Below are 19,272 nucleotides of genomic sequence, written 5' to 3'. Positions count from 1 at the left end.
AGATTTGTCTCACAATAAAAAAGGACGATAAACTTTATTTTCTAAAAAGATTTCTATAAAATTCAAAGGGTAACAAAGGGTGGTTTTGCTTGTATCGTTGATGAGCTTTTCTTTTTCATTTATCCAATGGTGAAAGTTTGTGAGGGGATGCGCACCCAGAATACGCCCCCATTTAGAGCAACTGTGCTCAAAAAGTTGAATTCTTTCCCTTTTTGGGCATCCTGAGGTACTGTGTACTTGAATGTAATTTGCTCCAGATTGTTCTCAATCTTCTTGTGAGTTAGAGCATTCTGCAAAGAAATAGAAATAATTTATTAGAACTAGATGAGAAGAATTAGCTAAATAGTAGTGTGTGGAGAGATGCAATGGGACGTTGAATGAAAGGTGTTTTTATTGCATGTTAAATTTTTGCATTGCAAAATAATATTATGGAGGATTTATTGGTTGAGATGGCATGTCAAGGTTTACCTCCATATGCTCTAACACCTGCTTGTTCAATTGGGAAGGTGCAAAATGCTCGTTATATAGATAGGTAGATAGGGGGTTACATACCGATTGAGCATTTCCGCAACTCAGTGCCTGACTAAGTGTCCCAGGGAGTGATGCAAAGGTGCCAACAGATTGAGAACTGCCCGGTGCACGAGCTTGAATCAGGAAACCCTTAATTGTGTCTGTCTTGCTGTTGCCCCGAATTGTCACCTGAATGGATTCTCCAGGTTTCACGGTGCGTGTCTTCGGCAGTACATAGCTGTACGGTGCCGGAGTTGATTGTGGATCAACATGATGCTGTGGCACGAGATCGTCACAAGCCACATCTGGGGCACCGGCAGAGTTGGCCCAAGCAGCTGGGAGGGCGATGGCCACGAAAATTATGACGCAACGGAAAGCCATCCTACATTTTTTTTTGTTAAAGAGTATGATGCAAAAAAAACTTTTATAAGTCTTATTGTCTTTTAAAGAAGAAAAAATTATGCAAATATCACAGATTGATTTTCTGTGTCTCTCTCGCATATTGTGCAATCCCATGAACTTTTTTTTTCGTACCCGCCAACAAAACTTGTTTGTCATGTCCATACGACCGCGAGAAGATCAATGCGAGATCTGTGGGCTTCACAAATCAAAGATATTAAATTAAAAAAAAAAACTTCCAGTCAGGGAAAGTCCATAAAAAAAAACTCTCAAGATCTCGTATGATTGAGAACACTGAGAGTTCTTTACTTATAATTTCAAGAACAACTGGTTTCTTTGGGTTTTTTGCCTAGATTATGCTCTAAGTAGAAAAAAACTTCTTTTTTTTTTTGCTAATGAGGACTGCTTTAGTGGTTTCTTTCATTTAGCAAAAAAAACCATGAACAAAAGAAATAATTCCCGAATAATTTTTTCTCCTCTCCTTTTAAAAGTGATTCAGCTATAAAAACTCTCACAATTGATTTGCAATTTTCTCAACTATACATGGTCGTTACTAAATTATCTCAACAACTTCCCTATGAGAGAACATTTCGAGAATATAAATTGGAAAATTTCTGAAGTAAAATTCTTTTTATTTTTTACATTAAGATGTTGAACTAACTTTCACTTTTATCACCTTTCATCCAAAAATAAAAACGATAATTTTTAGCACTAATTAGTAAAGAAGCAACACCAGTAAATTAATTAATCTTTTTCCAAAAATTAAATTATTATATTTTCACAAATTCCGTTAGAAAGATGCAAAGTAAGGGGTCATCAGGTCTATGGGCACACAAATTCTTTTTTTTTCCAATAAATTTTAATCACATTTTCCTTCACAATTTCACTGATCTTGTTGGAAATTTGCACAATATTGTGGGATTACGCAATCATTTGGGTGAACTGGGAGACCTTAAGGGGCAATGGGGGGTGTTGTGTAGTAGCTGCGGTACTCACCTGTTGTAGATTGATCCTCTCTGATCGAAGTCTCAACGGATAATAATGCTGAAGGTGATGTGAGTTGGGCTTTTTGTGCTCTCTTACGCGCTGCTCTACAGTGAGAATAAAACTGATTTATCATTTTTTCTTCAGCTTTACTCCCCTCCTAATTCCAAATTTACTTTTCTGTCCTCTGCTTTTGATTTTTTTTTCTTCTTTTTGTTGTAATGCCAATATTTAATATTATTATATTGTCTTGTTAGCTCCATCATAGACGTTGGTGGAATTAAAGGGAAAATTAAACGATTTCTCCTCAGAAATTTTATAAATAATTTAAATTCTTCTTGGCTAATTTATTACTATTTAATTACCTACCTATATGTTTGCCTAATTTAATAGATTTATTAATTTTTATGAATGGTAGGGGAGGACGGGGTAATTTGGCCACTTTGGCGGTTTTTGGGATATATCAAGCAAGTATGGTAGTATGAAGAAAACCAAATAGATCTATTTTGTAGGAAATTTTCTGGCCTACAACTTCCCCATATAACACTTTTCTCTATCTCGATGAAAAATGGGTGAATTTTCCATTCTCCTGGACCCATTTTGACACTTTGGCGCACAAATTATTCAACATGAAAATTTTTGGACAATAAAATTTTTTTATTTTTTCAATTATTTTTTTGGAAGATAGGATATTTATCTAAGATTCATTTCCAGTAATTTGTCAGATAAAAATATTTAACAGAGCCTCAAACTTTAACATTTTTTCAACCATAAACGAGCAAAAACTAAAAGTAGCCGTTTTTCAGATTTTCGCAAATTTCTTTTTTTAGCTAAAATTTTTTGTTATAAATTGTTTATAATCATTAATAAATCATCAAAATGCACAACCATAGTAAATATCTTGAACATGCGTCGGAAAATAGTGCCGAAAAAACTCAAGTGGCCAAATTACCCCACTCCAATTTTCCAGGTAAAACCATTTCCACAGGAAAATCTGTTTGAGATATCGGAAAATGGATGTCACTATCGTGTTTATGAGGAATCAATGACCCTTTATGACTTATAAGTTAATTTTTAAGCATTAAAAAATTATCGGAAGAGTCGAACTTCCAAAATGCCAAAAGCACTTGAAAATGAAAAAAATGGTTTTTATCAAATAAAAGAAAATCTAACGATCGGATTTTCCCCAAACTTGGTACAATTGGTTATCCCTATAGGGAGTATAAACTGTGAAGAAATGGATTTTCTAGCATTAGCGGTAATACTATTTTTAGAAATCGAAAGTGGCCAAATTATCCCGTCCTCCCCTATCTATTTACGTGCTTTCCGTGCAAAGTCTCTTGTTTCAGATAAAATACAAATCTCTGAAGGTTTTTCCTTTAAGAAATCCTTAATAGAACCTTATTACATAATCTATCCTTGATTAATGTAGCAATAGCTATTTATGGGCATTTTCAGTAAAAAAAATAAAACATTTTTAGACTACATTGAAGATGAAGGAAGACTTTAGTTTTAGAGTTGTAATAAAAGTGGGGATACCATCTCCATGTAAATTGCAAAAACTAGTAACTATATTTGTGGGAAGAACTAACACAAGTACCTACTGAATGATATTGAGATGATGATACATAGAACTGAGAAAGATTTTAACTAACTACATGCTTTTATTGCGAAAACACGTAAAGAGGAAATCAAGTTTAGGTCAAGGGAAAATCGCTGTGTGTATTATTATTTTTTTTTTATTACAACAATATTAATTTTTTGATCAGAGTATTTATCGTGACACTCTTTCTCAAAGAGCGGGAATCAAGGCGGGGAGCAGTCCTTGGTGCAGTTTTAGCTAAAAAAATCTTTTATTTTTTTGTGGTTTATTCTCCTCGAACTTGCTGAAAAAAGTTTTTGCATAAAAGAAAAAAATTCACGCAAATTGTGGTTTTCAATTCTTTATTTATTGTGTAAGAATGTTTTCAATTTTCAATCATTTTACCAATTTAATTCACATGTACATGGTACAAAAACATAATTTTAATTATACATCAATAGAAGAAGAAAAAAAAGGTCAATTCACTGCAAATGTAGTAAAGGAGGATTTCTTCTGATAAGTAAAATAAAATATTATTTAAATGTTTGTTACTTTTTTTTCTCTCAATCTGCACATAATTTCTTGTTCAGTAAATCTTTCTAGACTCTCTCTCTCTAGCTAGAGATAATAACACGATGTTGATTTTGTTTTCTTTGTAGGTAAAGAATAAGCTGAATTTCTTCAATGATTTCATTTCTTCTATAGAATTCTCACACTGAATTGCTTTGAATTCAATATTTAGAGGGGTGAAGGGGGTGTGTGATGGAAGCAGCAATAATATATAGCCAGCATTTTTTTTATTTTAGAGTAGGAGAAGAGGGTGGTGGGGGGTATTTGGGAAATGCATTAATGAGTTTAACGAAGTGTTGTTGTTGGATAAATTTAACAAAATTTCCAACGATGTCCACATTCGTTGCAAAGGACAAATGTAGTCATAGGTTCATCAGCACTTCGTGTCTGTATTTGATTGTAGGTACAGTTGCGCTTCTTGCATTTGCCGCATTTGAGGAGATCGGTCTTGGTACCTTGTACGGTGGCTAGTTGGGCATCATTGATTGCCTCCTTGACAAAACGCTCACGGAGCTTCTTCATTTCGTCACTTGCCATCTCTTCGGGGGTCATTTTGGCCAATTTAACAGCAGTTATCGCACCACCCAAATAGTTTGTGCGCAAAGTGGGATTTTTGGGATCCTTCAAATTAGCCACGCGGGAACGAATGCGATTCTTGTACCTCATATCGGTGTTCTTGAATTCACAGAAAATAGCATCTTCAAGCTCCTCAGCTAGTTCATCGGCTGTTGAATTCACATCGGGATCATTATCAGTTTTGAGGGCATTCGCCAGCATTTCGCGGCATTTGAGACGAATAGCGTCGGTCATTGAATTGCTTGAAGCTGGGAAGCTTGTTTGGACTCTTCCTCGATCCTTTTCCTTATCATCGCGTTTACTTTCCTTCTTGCCACTACTATTACTTGATGATTTTGATGAGTTCTTCGATGAACTACTAGATGATTCTTTACCTTGCGGCGTTACAGCTAGGAAGCGCTTCCAGTTCTTTATAAGCGTCTTTGATAGGCTAATCACCTCGTCATCCTTGCTGCTCTTTCGCAATTCATTCACAGTCATCCCTATTCGGGTTTTAGTCAAAATATCCAAATCAACATTGAGAGTTTGGAGGGCTTTTAGCAAATCCAGTGCTTGTTCTTGTCCCTTAAAAAAATAAATAAAAATATTAGAATTGTTGTTTCCGGAAATGTCCATAATTTGAGGTTATGTACTCTTCTAGAATAAGAGGTTTACTTTCCTACCCAGAACGATAGCATAAAATCCTCATCTTCTGCACATTAGTGCAATTAACTAGCAAGAAGTAAAACAATAATAATCTCCGGCAATTTCTTGATGTTTCCCAAAGATAAATTGGGGCAAAATATGCGCGAAATAAGTGCGGAAAAATTGGGGAAGAAAAAGCCGGGGGATGATGGAGAATTGTCAGTGTTGTTAAATAATCCAAAAGTACTCACTGTACCATCAGGTGAGGTCATTTTACTTAATTTCTTCTGAATCTTGAGCACTTCATCTTCCACACTCATGTTTGTTTATGCCACCGAAACGCTTTTTCACTGATAATTCAACAAAAATAGGTGCGGTAACGACGCTTTCTTTTCACACAAAACTTTTGCTGCTGTTCGAGAAGCAAAAGCAAAATAACTATTATTGTTTCATTGATGTTTCATCTTTTACAAAGAGCGCACATTTCAAGTGTTTCAAGTAAACAAACTTATTATTTTTATTTTTACAAGAAGTAAATTGAAGAAATTTTTTAATAGATAACAGAATTTCAGAGGCAAAAAAATGCAAACTATTTGCAAGAGTTATTGATAATTCAGTTGATTTTTGCATAAACTATGTCGGCTATGTTCACTCTATGTTTCATGGAGCATACATGAAATTTCATAGTGACATGAAACTTGCTGCACACTATACGCGAAAAAAAATGGATGGTTCTGTGAAATATTTGTGGTCTGCTGCTACAAAATTACCCAATTCTTCGGTATCCCTTCAACTTCTTAAGGCACATTATGCGTAAGTTTAATACGTTATTTTATTACAGTATTTTAAAACTAATTTTACTTTTATTATATGTCCTATTCATAGAGAAAAATCCTTTGCAATTGCAAAGAGATCCTGTGAGTTTCCGGAAAATTTACGAGATGTCTCATCTATGTGTCCAAAATGCTCGTCTTTTTGGTCCAATGGTGCTCTCAATTTGCGCATAAAATCACCAACAAAGGACACGAAAAGGCGTACACGGAATTTCGTGATAAAACACTACAGAGATAAGAAGAATATCAAATTGAGGAGACTTTCGCGGAAATTAGCTCTTATCAATTTCAAATCAGCGGTAAGATCATTCATTACCTTCCTTTCAAGATCTTGATCTTGATCTTATTTCATTTTTTTTTCAATAGGAATTTACATGTAGGATCTGCGGGGAAATAACGAAAATTCCAATGTTAAAATTGGCCAGCAAAAAGGTTTCAGTTGATGAGAAGAAGATTGGGAATATTTCACAAAAAAGTTGCCACCTACCTCCACAAGTTTCACCTACAATTTCTAAGAGAAAAAAGAAGAAGAAGAAAAAGGATCAATTTGCAGGACTAAACAAAGATGCTATCCTTGCGATAAAGACGATGAAATTAGAAAATGTCCCGAAGAAACCCGCACAAGGACCGAGTATTGGGAAATTGGCTTCAATTCTCAAGCAGAAGGCTTCAATTTCGGGAAATAAGCTCCACACGATGCTAAAATAGCTTTATTAAATAATAGAGCTATTTTTCACCACATTCCCTCATACTAATAAATAATGCTGCCTAATGCTCTTGCTGAGGATGTAACCACCAAAGATGCTATTAGTTGAGTGGAATTTGTGCTTTTACAATCTGAAAAAGATATTTTGTACAAAAGAAAAATTAATAAAAGTTTATTTAAAAAAAAATCTGTTTATCTTTATATTTCTGATTTAAAAGAATAAAAGAACCTACCTTTTGGTACGCTGCATGAGACTGAATAGTTAAGGGAATAAAATGCAAACAAACAGGCAAAAAAAGGGAAGAAAACCAGGAAAGGATGTTTCAAGAGAAAAAAGAAAAGAAGTACAAACCTCTTGGCACATTCCACGGTAAATCTCATCCGTATCCCAGGGTCCACGTTCCGGGAGTGGAATGCCACTACGACGTAATTCTTGGACACAGTCAGTTAAATCCAAAATTGGCAATGGATCGACATTGGCATTAGACACCGCACTCACCAAGTACTCCACATAGTGTTGTCTGCAAATGGAAAAGAAAACACACAAGAACTTTAGACGGGACATGTTTAGACGCTCTCACCTTGATCAATTCAAGACGATATAAGCCCTCGAGGACCCCATATGGACGTGGTGGCATTCTCTTATTTTCACGCCGTACAATATTCTCAAGATCATCCGATGTGAGAATGTCGAGCGTTTCGCATTTGTGCATGCGAATTTTCACGCAAAGGTACTCAATGTAGTGATGTCTGCAATAGTGGCAGGAAATGTGAGGACATTGGAGGTTTTTTTTATTCAAAATTGCAATCAATAAAACGATCGTCTTGGGGCTTCAAAGATTTCTTCAAATCCCCCGTGTAGCTGCACTCGTGAATATATTGGTAGAACGTGTCAGAAGATTATGCTACGTATAAGGCAACATATTGAGATATTCAAAGGATTCAAAGATCCCATGTGAGAGAGCAAGAGAAAAGAGAGATCAAACTCAGTTTCTCCAAAATAAACCAAAACGTCGCTGGAAAGCTTCAAGACGATCGTTTTAATTGATTATTTTCGAATAGAGTCGTTAAAATTTCTTCAATGATGTAGAGAACCTATAGGGAATGTTAAAGAATTGTATTTATTTGCATAATAAAATTTTAACTTACCGACAAAGTCCAGCATATCCATCGAGAACATCCCCATTGCAAATGATATCCACCAATCCTGTGGGTGTTTCCTTTTGTAGGGGAATTGGGCATCTCATTACAGCCTTAGCTCCATCTTCATTGCGAAATTTTAGCGCCTCTACGGGTTCTGTGTCGTATGATATCTTATGCATCTATTTAACACATAAAAGAAAATTCTCTTAAAAATACAAAATTAATATTTTTTCTAAGGATTATTCGTTACTTTTAGAAGCTTCTGTAATTCATGGGGTTCCTTATCTCTCAGGTAGAAAAGACAATTTCTGGGATGATGTGAATGAAGGCCAAGTTTGGCACAATATTGTGATATGTTGCATTTAGCACCCATCATAAAAGGTCTTCCACATCCATAGCAAAATTCATATTTGCATTGAGTACAGGTGAAATGCATGCAACCACCTCTTGCTAGAGCATAGCGAAATTTACATTTAGGACAATCAATTCCGTGTAATTGGAGGTGTTTGGAAACACCTTCGGCTTGCTTATCGGGGTCATTGGCTTCCTTCCACTCGGTGAATTTTTCACAGGAAATTCCCTCATGCTGTTTCTCCCACTAAAAAGAGATAAATTTATATGAAGATAAGCACATCCTTTGGGTATCTGGTTGTACTTACTGGTTTTCTGCACATTGCACAAGTTACGGATCCACAATCCGGGCAGATTAGCCTTTTCTGGCGTGGCCTTGCAAAGAATCCCGATGAACACTGGACGCACCATTTGAAGTTAGGATCCTGAATAAGTGTACGATCGCGTAGTTTCCTCTGGAATAGTTCGTGCACATCCTCGCTAAGGATACTCTTCAGGAGGATATCCAAATTGGAAAAATACTCAAGAACATCATCTTCGGATACATCATTACCATGAAGTTCGGGCATTTTGCAGAATGGACACACACAATCTATAATAAGGCGATCTGTGATCTATATTAAACAAAGAAAAACAGAATTTTATTAAATAAAGAACTTCTGATCAATTGAAATAAAATTTCTTTTTACCTGAATAGTAAAATAATTTCTAGCACATTCATGGCAACATCTATGGGTACATTTGAGCATTGATATCATCTGATTCATGGGATATTTTCCCGTGCAGAGTTCACATTCTTGCTGCAGTAAGATCAATGCACCATCGAGATCACAGCATTCACTAGCAGCCCACGCAGCTGATTCCTTTGAGAACTTTAGGTCAATTAGTGTTGCAGCTACATGTCCAATTGCCAAATTATTCACAAGTCCTTCATCAAGGAGTTGTTTAGCACGTTCCTGCACAATTAGATGGATTAAATTTTATATTAAGATTAGGTTCCATTTAACGGACTTACCTCAACAGGCATAGGATCTTCATCTTCTTGGGGAATACTGTAGATTTTCTTAATTACTCTAATTTCCGTCTTCTTCTGCGGTTGCTCATCTTCCTCACTTGATTGGTAATCATCACTAAAACACGTCTCATGGTACTTTTTCTTCGGAATCTTCGCATCTTTTCGTGGTGGTGTTGCCACTGAATTGGGTTTTTCCGGTGAAAGACTGGATTTTGTGGATTTTCGCGAATCACCTTTTCGATCATTAGCAGCAGGAGTGAGAAGTTGGGTAATTTTGCTCGTTAGTGCCCCTATGCCGGTTTTTGAAATTGGTTTCGGTGGTACAAGTTTTGATGGTTTAGTCGTTTTTGTCTCTAATTTGGGTTTTGAATCGACCTTCTGGAATAGTTCTGCTTGAATTGCTTTAATACTATTGGATCTATGTATCCTTGGTCCGGGGATGGACTTCTTTCGCACGGGAATCTTTCTTGTATCCTTTGGTGGTGACACTTTTGGTGATTCAATTACTTCCACAACATGATTAGTCTCATTGGGCATTGATGCTTCTTCTGATTCTGCTTTACTCTCTGTTTCTTCTGAATTAATATTGATTATTTGTTGTGGATTAATTAATTTGGTTTCTTCAGCAGGTGTTTCAATATTTTCATTAACTTCTACGTCGATTTTGATGGTGGTCTCCTCCTCTGCAGAAATGATCTCTGTTTGAGTTTCAATTTCTTGATCAATGGTTTGTTCTTGAATTTTTTCTTCTTCCAAGGATTCTTCTTTTACAATTTGTTGATTTGCTAAATCATTAATTTCGTGGGTTTCATTTTTAATCGATATATTACTTTCAGTTTCCTCAGGATTTATTTGATCTTCCAAAACTTCTTGTTGGGGAGTAAAATGTTGATAATTCTTCTCTTCTTCTCTTTGATTTTCTTGTTCATCTGCCTTGATGGTATCTTCTGAATTTATATTTGCTTCTTCAAGAATTTTTGTACTATCTTCAGGATTATTTTCTCCTTTTTCCTGGCCATTATCCTGTTGGGAAAATTCACCATTTTCATTGCTTTCATGTAAAGAGTTTTCAGAAACATTTGGTGCAACATCATTTGATTCAACATTTTCTTCATTTTTATTGTCAATTGCAGATTCATCTTTATCTTCCACTGGTTCAGGAATAATTTCTTCTGGTAGTTCATTCAAGGATTCATTTGATACATCTTCAATTGCTTCAATTGCTTCAATTTGTAGTGTGTTACCCTCTTCTGGCACAATTTCACTACCAATAATTTCAACTTTAATTATTTTCTCAGTTTCACCAATATTCAGTTCTTTCTCTAAAGATTCTCTTGCTTCAACATAACTATCACTTTCTGGGCTCATACTTTCTTTTGCAATTTGAACAAGAACTGCGTGTGGAGCTTCTTTTAATTCTTTTTCATCAATCAATGGAAGCTCTTCATTGGTTTCCACCCATTCATCATTATCACTTTGGGTTTCCTGGTCCTCTTCCTCATCATCTTCCTCTTCCTCATTTTCCTCATTTGAATTTTCACTCTCATCTTCAGCTTCTTCTTCTTCTTCGTCAATTTCTTCTAAATCTTCATCAGTTTGTTCCTCTTCATCCATTTCTTCATCTTCAGTCCACTCAAAGGATTCACCATAGTCATCATCGGAACTGTATTCCGTATTGTCCATTGATGCAATATCCGAAGTTATTTCCTCTTTCATTTGCTTAATGAGCTTTTGGGTATTTTCCACAAGTTCTGATAGATTTTGACTTGTCTTTGTGCTGCCTGTTGATAAACTAGGAGGAGCGGGAGGAGCAGGATCTTCCGGTAATTCCGTCTTTGGTGTTATTTGAATTGTTGATTTGAAAATCCTTTCCTTTTGCATTTCATTTTCAATTTTCTTTTCATTTTGTGCTACAGCAGGAGCATTTTCTTCAAAGTTTTTATGCTGAAGAATAATACTCTTTGTACTAATTTTAATTTGAGACGCCGCCGAATTATCTAAACTATCCTCATGTTCACTTGAATCAATGTAAATAGCATTTCTATTCTGTGTTCTATCTTTCTTAATTGTTGATGTCTTTCGTTTCTTTATTTTTTGCTTCATTGGAGATGGGCTTTTCGCAACATGTTCTGATGCTTCTTGTTCTTGAGGATGTGAATGGATTTCTGGTGGATTTTGAAGAGGTGTTGGGGCTTCTTCTCGTTGATCATTTACTGTTGTTGACTCAGGCTCATTTTGAAGATTATTTTCTCTTTCATTTTGTAATACTTTGTCGTGCTTATTATTTTCTTCTTGATCTCTTTCAACGTCTTCCATGGATATTCGTACAACTTCTAATTCACTGTTAACAGGAATTATTTCATCTTGATTTGATTGTTTTCTTTCAGCTGTTATGGGAACTAAAACAATCTCATCGTCTATACTATTAATATCTAATTCATTAATTTCTTTAGGAGATTCCTCATCAATTTCTTCTACATCTTCTTGCAATTCCTTTTCAATTTGATCCACCAAATTTGGAACAATTTCTTGTATGTGTTGAGAAACAAAGAGTTTCACGTCATTTCCAACATCTGTAACATCCTCCAGATTGGGCTTCAGGGATGACGACGTCTGTGGCAAGGGGCTTTTTAGATTCAGCATTCTCTCCTGATGGCTTAGTGCTGAAAAATCAGATGCCACAGATTGTGGACGAGATACCTTTGTAAGGATACTTCCCAAAAGATTCTCAATATTCTTCATCATATTCTCATTTTGTTTCGCTTGATTTTGCTCCATATTCCCAATGAGGATCTCAATGTCTCTCAACATATTCGAATTTTTAGTCACATCACTCAATTGATCTGCATCCGATTGACCCTCACGATTCTCCGATGAATTTATGGAGATACTTGAAGATGAATTGAATGTTCTTATTGGTGATTTATGTTTAACATTTGATGCTGCTTGACGTTCTTCGTACAAATTGAGATAATCTTGAACTGTTAAATCTTCTAATCTCATTTGATCCCTCTCCCACGAGGTCTTTAAATGATTTTCCTGCATGTAATTGCCACTCTCATTATCTGCTCCCGATGGTGGTCCCCAAATTCGCATTAAAAATGGTTTCAATTGACTCTTGCCCAATTCCACAAGGGCAAGTTCCATATTTCCATGATGGGCTGTTAATGATGTCACAATGTCCTCACGAGGATAATTTCCACGATGAGATATTTCATGGTACTTCCTCTGTCGTTGTTCAATACATTCAGTTACTGCATGCCATACATTTCCACGATGAATTCGCAGAGATTCTCTCGCTTCAATTGCCGAAATTGTTCCAATTATATTTTCTTTTCTTTCCTGGCCATACTTTGTGGCTAATGTTTGTACAGTCTCCACAAGTTTATGCCAATTTTCACGGAGCCACGTTACAGGATTTACATCCCCACAATGGGCTAGAGCTGCCTGAAGTTCCTCCGCGGTGAAATTGTGTTGTTCAGCTTCCTAAATTGATTAAATTTATTAAAATTTTGGCAAGAAAAATTTTGAAATAAAATTACTTTACCCTCAACATTCGAATTAGCTCCATTCCAGGGCTCTGCATTGCATCCTGACGACGTTTCACCTTTAGATCCTCAAGTGTGAGAATAGTATGGTCAGGAGGTTGAGAATCAGCTCTTCTGGAGTACTAAAAAAAAAATTAAAAGATTTAAATTAAAAATTAAAATTAAATTACAAAATTAATACTTTGTATGTGCTTGAAAGATCACGATATGAGGGCTTCTTTGAGGAATAAATATCGGGTCGTCGGAGGTCATTGAAGCTCCTGTAGGGATCACGGGAATTTAGTGATTTTTGCATTTGCTGTGTGGCTAAATGAGTTGAATTGAGAACACGATCGATATATGCGAATGTATCCTCATCGAAATAATTATCATTCAACCCTTGTCGTGGCCCTGGGCTCAATTCTCTCGGAGGCGTTGGTGGTAGACTCTAAAAAAAAATGTTAATGTTAAGTATATTGAATAAATTAATAAAGAAAAATCGTTTTACTTGAGTATCACTAGAGAAGCTCATGTGACTTCTAGCGCGATGATCTATACTGGGTGCCATAGCACCAGCTGCAATTGAATAGGATCTCTTGAAATCGCCCGTACGACTTGATCTGCCCCCACTTGAACCACCATGTTCCTCATCTTTAAGTGGCAAATAGTCGTATGTCTGAAATAAATAAATCAGCATAATTAATTCTTCAATATACTGTGTAAAATTAATTCTAATTACCTGTGTAGAAGCACTTTGCGGGGGTGGTGAGGTCCCAGTAGAGGTTTTCTCAATGTGACTCACCACGGGGATCTCCGAAATATTTTGAGGTACCTCTATCACTTCTTTCGGAGGCGATGGACCACATCCTGTGCTTATTTTAGTGGATGACACGCGTTTGCCTTCAAAATTGGAAAAATTGGCACTATTCTTTTCACCCTTAATGCCACCTTTTGATTGCATTGAGTCCCGCGGGGGTGATTCTGTGGCATTTTGAACGCCTACAAACAGAGAAGAGGAAAAGACACAAGTTGTACTGATATGAACGATTTATTTGGATATTTTGTATAAATGAGTTGAAATAAGCAAAAAACACATAAAGAAAATGAATTTACAAAAAATCTTTTCTTTTTCTTTAAACTAGGAGCTAATTAACAGTTGAGGACAAGAAATTGCAAATTTTAGGAGTTGAGGAGAGAGAGAGTACATGTTGTGATTTTATCTTGCACATCATCAAGATGATGAGGGATGTGATCACATGGGGGGGTTGTAGATGATGGGGGTGTGTAAAAATTCGATTATTTAATTATTTGGTTTTTGTGCCAGGCCAAAAGGATATTTTTCTTATCCTACCTTTCTTACTTCCTGAGTCATTCTTTTTCGGCGTATTTTCTTTCTCCTTCTTCACGTCCGCTTTTTCAGTTTTTTTCACAACTTTTTCCACAATTGGATCCACCTTTGGTGGTTGTGATGGTAGGTCCTTTGGTGTTATATCAGGAATAGGATTTATAATTAATTTTTGTGGAGCTTTTGTTGGTGTTTTGCAACAAATACCACAAATTTTGGTATTTGGCTCATTAACATAAGTACAATATTCGCATTCCCATTCGTAATCTGGTGCTGTGGGTGGTGGACCAAAAGGTCCTTCATCACCATTTGGTGCATCATTAACATCCTGTTGTTCCTCCTGACTTGCAGCAGGTGGTTGTTTATCAGGTGAGGAGGTCAAATTATTGATAATCTCTTCAATATTTTCCTCTTCATCCTCGTCATCCTTCCTTTCAGGTTCTTCTTTTGATGTCTCCTGAAGGTATTTGCTTGATTTTCTCACGGAATCTTCATGCTCCTCAATTTCTGGAGGGGTTACAGGAGGATCAATGTAGTGGGGTGTTTTATTTTTCTGAATAAGTTCTCGTTCACGAATGGCATCGGATACCCTCTTTGATGGAATCCAATCACTCTGTATGGACTGCGGAAGTGAATCTCCCCTACGATCACGTACAACACCCTGACGTACACCACGGCTAGGTCCACTATCGGCTGTATCATCATCAAAATCAGCACTACTCTGTGTTGAATTTTTCCTTGGGCGTCGTCCGCGGTAGCCTGAACTTTCCCTTCTACCACGACGATCAACACCTCTCAATTGATCTTCATCGAAAATTTCAAGATCTGAATCTTCATCGTCTGCATACTCCTGCCCCATGTAGAGTTCTTGGCGATTCATCCGCGTTGACATGGTTGATTTGCGGGATTTTATACTGAGGGCAGGTGATGCAGCTCGGGAATGAGTTCTCGATTGAGCCCTCGAACGTGGAAGACGAGGAGCTTTGAGGTGAGATTAGGAAATGTAAAAAAAAAATGTTTTAGAGAAATCTTTTGAAAAAAAAGAACATTTTTAACTCACTTGTTGGCATCACAGGAACCATCCCAATGGGATATGGGTACATTGGTGGTACAGCCCATGTACTCATCCAAGGATTTCTTGGATCATGTGCTGGTTGACGATAGTATCCCTGTGGGGTTAAATTCAGACTCATATTGGATCCATGAAGTGATGAATCTCCCCACTGAGGTGGCATTTGATGACTACAATTCATCCAATTCAGTTGTGCTACAGATTGCGTCTAAAAAAAAAAAGAATTGAGATTTTTTATTAGAAATCCTTTTTATTTGAATCCTCCAACTTGTTCAAAAAATACCTGTTGAAGTGTTTGTGGATGATTCCATCCAGGATTTGGATACTTTGACGTCTGCATGTTTGGTGGTTGATTGAGATCAAATACCGATGCACTGAGATTGGGATTTCTCATGCGCATATCAGTGTTTTGGGGTGGAAAATTAAAATGTTGATGATGATTTGCAATGTCGGCTGGATCATGATTCATTCCAGTCCTCAGACTTTCGGCTTTCTTGGGTATACCCCAAAAATTTGAAGAACTCTCAACGGGGGTCTACAAAACAATTAATTTGAATTGATCATCAAAATAATGTGTTGGGATAGAAGTTCTTTATTTATACTTACAGCAAATTCCCAATTTGATGATGTACTCGGACGGCGACCCTGTTCACTTTCACCCCTAGTGGCCTCTTGATGTTGCCGGTAGCGTTGCTGGAGGATTGCCATGCGATCCAATGTGGCGCTTTTGTGGCTCTGAATCTTTCCCATTTCCACTGATGGTTGCTTCTTGATACTGTCGAATACAGAGCCGCCAGAACTTCCCACACTTGTTGGAGTTTGGGGTCGCGATGAGAGGGGTGTGTCGGGAAGGGGACGATTCAATGGTGTCATAATCCTTTTGATGCTACTCATTTTTTCACGAAAAGACAATGCTGGACTTGGTGGTGGTTGTGGTTTAAGTGCCGTTGTCGTCTGTACCTGAAGGTGAGATCTCGAATTATGCTGATGGTTAAAAGTAATCTCTAGAGCATCAACAAATCAAAAAAAGGAGGGACTTTTAATCAAGTTAAACAAATTGTAAAAATAGGAAAAATTTTATTTCCAAGTTTAACCATTTTTTTACACACAAAAAATTATATTTATGGCCTTGCTTTATTCTTCTATGTATGTTCTGTTATGTTGGCATCATCCCCATATAATTTCCCTTTTAATTTATAACTTTAGTTTATAGTTGATTTGTGTGATTTTCAGTGATTGATTTGCACTCATGCGGTGTTGAATTGAGAAAAATCCTTTTTGTTTCAAATTATTGTTATAAAATTAATTTTGGGCCTAATATCACACAAATAATTTAAAATTTCTTTTCATCACATTTTTTGAGAAAAAAAATCACAAAGAGAAAAATTATGAAATCACTTTTAGGAGATGGTGCAATGTCGTACCTGATCCTTTCCACCAGGAAGTCGGAAGCTGCCTCTCTTGTTGCGCCTTGGTGGGGGCACGGGTACCAAATGTTCACCCTTTGGTGGTAAAGGTGGCTTTACCGTTTGATCACCAATTGTGACAGTCTTAAAAAAAAAAGGAAAATTCAACACAATTTTCTTTTAAATACAAGAAAAACTATATACTTTAATGCTTCTTTCGTACCTTTCTCATATGTGTCTGCCGCTTGGGGTGACGATGGTACATGTCGTCGCAAGAGGCACAAAACAAATGTTGATCGCATTGCTCACACTTGATCGTGGGTGTTGTAGATCCACACAATTCGCATTTTATCATTGGGCTCTTCTTCAGATCTTAATACATGAGGAAAGAAGCTTTTTAGCTATGTACATACATTATTTATATGTTTTTTGACTACATACCACCGGGTTTTGCTGGAAATATTGGCATTGTATTTGAATATTGCCCACCAAAGTCAATAATTTCATAATCAGGTTCATTTTTGGTATTTTTTGGCGGCAATGCTGGGGGTGTTCTACCATTTTCCGTTGGTGGTAGAGGTGGTGGCTTAGGCCCAATTTGATTTGACTGCTCATGTACCCACTGAGGCATTGAGCGGGTACTGCGAAATTGTGTACCAGCCTTGGAAGATTTTCCGTTCATATTCTGTAATTTCAAAAATTGCACATTTATTGGTTTAATGGAGAGTATGTACAACAATATATATTTATTTGAGATGAATGTGGGTGAAATTTTGAGTGAAAAAAAAAAACATAAATCTCTTCACGATAAATAAATTTAGTAGATGATGTGACATTTTTAAAACATTTATTCTATTTTTAGGAAGAGAGAGTCTCTCTCTCTCTCTCTTCCTCTTCTGCTTTCTATTTCCGTATGTGCATAAAAACAATTTCATGAATTGAATTATTTATTTATTACTTCTCGCGCGCTCTCATCTTCGTTCTTCTCTGATTTTTCCTAATTTTCTCTGTTCCTTTTTTTAAGTATTTAATGACAAGTCGATAATGTTTAATGGAAATAGTTGATATTTTCAAAGGAAAAAAATAATCATTAAAAATTATATATGTATATAAAGTAATTTGACCTAATTTTCCCAAACATTTTCCTCTCATTTAGTACCTATTTGTAGTTACTGTATGCATATAATGATTTAATTCACATTAACTTCATGTGTTCCAATTTCAGTGAGATTTTATGTACTGTACGTACATACATAATAAATATGTGACATACTATATAGTCATCACCAGGCGTCTCCATCTTACGCATTGCAAAGAGAACATCCCTGGTGCACTAAAAAAATTTTCATTCTCACAGCTAAATTTAATACTGAAATTTGGCGGCAATCACCTTCCAGTTTGCACACTTGTGTTGCCCATCGTGTTCGTGAGCTCCAAAGAAGAGTTTTCTACAATATGTATGGATGTCTCGCGTGAGACAGAAATCTGCGGTATGAATTCTATTTATGTTGAATAAATATTTTGGGGTGAATGTGTGAGAAAGTTTTTCGGAAAAGAGAGACCGTTCTGAGGCAGTGTGATGACATTAAAATCACAAATTTCCAACTTACGCTCATTTTATTAAAATCCGCAGCGGTATCCAATTCGACATTCCCCCGGGGAAGAAAGCAAAACTATTTTCGTGCACAAAACTCTTACACAATAAGCGTAATGTCTCAAAAAAATATATATTATATCTTGCGTGAAAATATCTTCTTCACCTTTTTTTTTTTCTTTAAATGAAAGAATTTCACCAATGTACTAAATATATAACACTTTCACCTGAGGTTAAAAGGGTAACTTTTTTTCACTCTCAATGAGGAAATTTTTTTCCGGGATCTTTTTATGCTGATTTGAAGAAAAAAAATCACTTTACGCATGAGGAGGTACTCACTAAAAATATAATTGAATCAAAAAATAAAAAAGAAATTTGTGCTACATCGTTCTTTTCGAATTACCAGCGATTTGTTCTTAACGACGATCAGGCAGAGACTGAGAGATTTTCTCATTTTCACAAGTCTCCCAAAACTCTCACGATCACCGTCGCGACGATGATGTGTAAAGTAAAATTAAAAGAAAAAAAAAAAGTACCGGCTGGTGCCGAAATAGGCGATTCTTATTAGAGCTTTAAGTTGAAACATCTCACAATTGGCGTCTCCATTGCATCAAGTGGAGACGCCTGGTTTAGCTTATGCATTCGCTTAACCACTTTATCACTCCTTTTAATGATTTTTTTGCATTATTTTATGCAAAATGAAGGATTATGAGAGAAATTAATGAAACATCATTCCATAAGTTTATTCTTAGTCATTTCCCCTCTTATTTTTGCTCTCTCGCTCTCTTTTTGATCTTGTGCCAAAATTTTGCTTCCTCCTTCAAGTTTTTTTTATTCATTAATTATTAGTTGGTGTTCCACTTCGTGGCCAACACCAAGTGATTATCGGAAAAACCGACCACCTCAGATCGGGCTCAAACTTGGTATGAGCACATTTTAGACATCCTACATTACGAAAATGGTGGTGGAAAATTTTTGATCTGACCGTCCGCTTCCGGTTTAAAGTTTTCTATAGAAATGTGGGTGTAAATTTTC

General features: G+C 36.2%; 4 protein-coding genes across 5 annotated transcripts; 1 reads left to right on the top strand and 3 right to left on the bottom strand.

The window, feature by feature from the left end:
- Positions 1-3: 3 nt before the first annotated feature.
- LOC129788527 (putative defense protein Hdd11) lies at positions 4-2,037 on the bottom strand. Its single transcript, XM_055824663.1, has 3 exons — positions 1,906-2,037; positions 553-892; positions 4-290 (listed from the first exon to the last, which is right to left on the bottom strand). Exons 2-3 carry the CDS (start codon positions 889-891, stop codon positions 120-122), a joined length of 510 nt encoding a protein of 169 aa, XP_055680638.1. The 5' UTR covers position 892; positions 1,906-2,037; the 3' UTR covers positions 4-119.
- Positions 2,038-3,820: 1,783 nt separating this feature from the next.
- Positions 3,821-5,685, bottom strand: LOC129788526 (transcription elongation factor S-II). The gene is made up of 2 exons (XM_055824661.1): positions 5,497-5,685; positions 3,821-5,185 (listed from the first exon to the last, which is right to left on the bottom strand). Exons 1-2 carry the CDS (start codon positions 5,563-5,565, stop codon positions 4,358-4,360), a joined length of 897 nt encoding a protein of 298 aa, XP_055680636.1. The 5' UTR covers positions 5,566-5,685; the 3' UTR covers positions 3,821-4,357.
- A 277-nt stretch (positions 5,686-5,962) lies between these two features.
- On the top strand, positions 5,963-6,971 carry LOC129788525 (uncharacterized). The gene is made up of 3 exons (XM_055824660.1): positions 5,963-6,058; positions 6,131-6,377; positions 6,445-6,971. The coding sequence occupies exons 1-3, from the start codon at positions 5,970-5,972 to the stop codon at positions 6,784-6,786; spliced, it is 678 nt and encodes a 225-aa protein (XP_055680635.1). The 5' UTR covers positions 5,963-5,969; the 3' UTR covers positions 6,787-6,971.
- Positions 6,762-18,676, bottom strand: LOC129788524 (E3 ubiquitin-protein ligase lubel). 2 transcript variants are annotated; one of them, XM_055824658.1, is made up of 19 exons: positions 18,254-18,676; positions 17,085-17,328; positions 16,867-17,015; positions 16,662-16,787; positions 15,844-16,197; positions 15,521-15,772; positions 15,226-15,445; positions 14,172-15,146; positions 13,560-13,819; positions 13,329-13,496; positions 13,023-13,268; positions 12,841-12,963; positions 9,294-12,779; positions 8,968-9,234; positions 8,587-8,892; positions 8,178-8,525; positions 7,934-8,106; positions 7,137-7,305; positions 6,762-6,915 (listed from the first exon to the last, which is right to left on the bottom strand). In XM_055824658.1, exons 1-19 carry the CDS (start codon positions 18,257-18,259, stop codon positions 6,886-6,888), a joined length of 7,902 nt encoding a protein of 2,633 aa, XP_055680633.1. In that variant the 5' UTR covers positions 18,260-18,676; the 3' UTR covers positions 6,762-6,885. The 2 variants fall into 2 exon arrangements, with proteins under 2 accessions (XP_055680633.1, XP_055680634.1); XM_055824659.1 differs by lacking the exons at positions 6,762-6,915; positions 7,137-7,305; positions 7,934-8,106; ... (6 more) ...; positions 13,329-13,496; positions 13,560-13,819 and having other exon boundaries at positions 13,850-15,146; positions 18,254-18,670.
- Between the last annotated feature and the right edge of the window lie 596 nt (positions 18,677-19,272).

The sequence above is a fragment of the Lutzomyia longipalpis genome, chromosome 2 (genome assembly GCF_024334085.1).
Source record: "Lutzomyia longipalpis isolate SR_M1_2022 chromosome 2, ASM2433408v1".
Lineage (NCBI taxonomy): Eukaryota > Metazoa > Arthropoda > Insecta > Diptera > Psychodidae > Lutzomyia > Lutzomyia longipalpis.
Note: the sequence above shows the minus strand (reverse complement) of the source record. Positions and strands in the feature narration are given on the sequence as shown.

Bases quoted from the DNA above. Each gene is read 5' to 3' on its own strand.
- LOC129788527 (XM_055824663.1), bottom strand. From the start codon at position 891: ATGGCTTTCCGTTGCGTCATAATTTTCGTGGCCATCGCCCTCCCAGCT. The intron at 291-552 runs GTATGTAACCCC...ATTTCTTTGCAG, and splicing joins GTTGCGGAAATGCTCAATCG to AATGCTCTAACTCACAAGAA.
- LOC129788526 (XM_055824661.1), bottom strand. From the start codon at position 5,565: ATGAGTGTGGAAGATGAAGTGCTCAAGATTCAGAAGAAATTAAGTAAA. The intron at 5,186-5,496 runs GTGAGTACTTTT...TATTTTTTTAAG, and splicing joins TGACCTCACCTGATGGTACA to GGACAAGAACAAGCACTGGA.
- LOC129788525 (XM_055824660.1), top strand. From the start codon at position 5,970: ATGGATGGTTCTGTGAAATATTTGTGGTCTGCTGCTACAAAATTACCC. The intron at 6,059-6,130 runs GTAAGTTTAATA...TCCTATTCATAG, and splicing joins CTTCTTAAGGCACATTATGC to AGAAAAATCCTTTGCAATTG. The intron at 6,378-6,444 runs GTAAGATCATTC...TTTTTTCAATAG, and splicing joins TTATCAATTTCAAATCAGCG to GAATTTACATGTAGGATCTG.
- LOC129788524 (XM_055824658.1), bottom strand. The intron at 16,198-16,661 runs GTACGACATTGC...TCTCACCTTCAG, and splicing joins TTCCTGGTGGAAAGGATCAG to GTACAGACGACAACGGCACT. The intron at 13,820-14,171 runs GTAGGATAAGAA...CTCTGTTTGTAG, and splicing joins TGACTCAGGAAGTAAGAAAG to GCGTTCAAAATGCCACAGAA.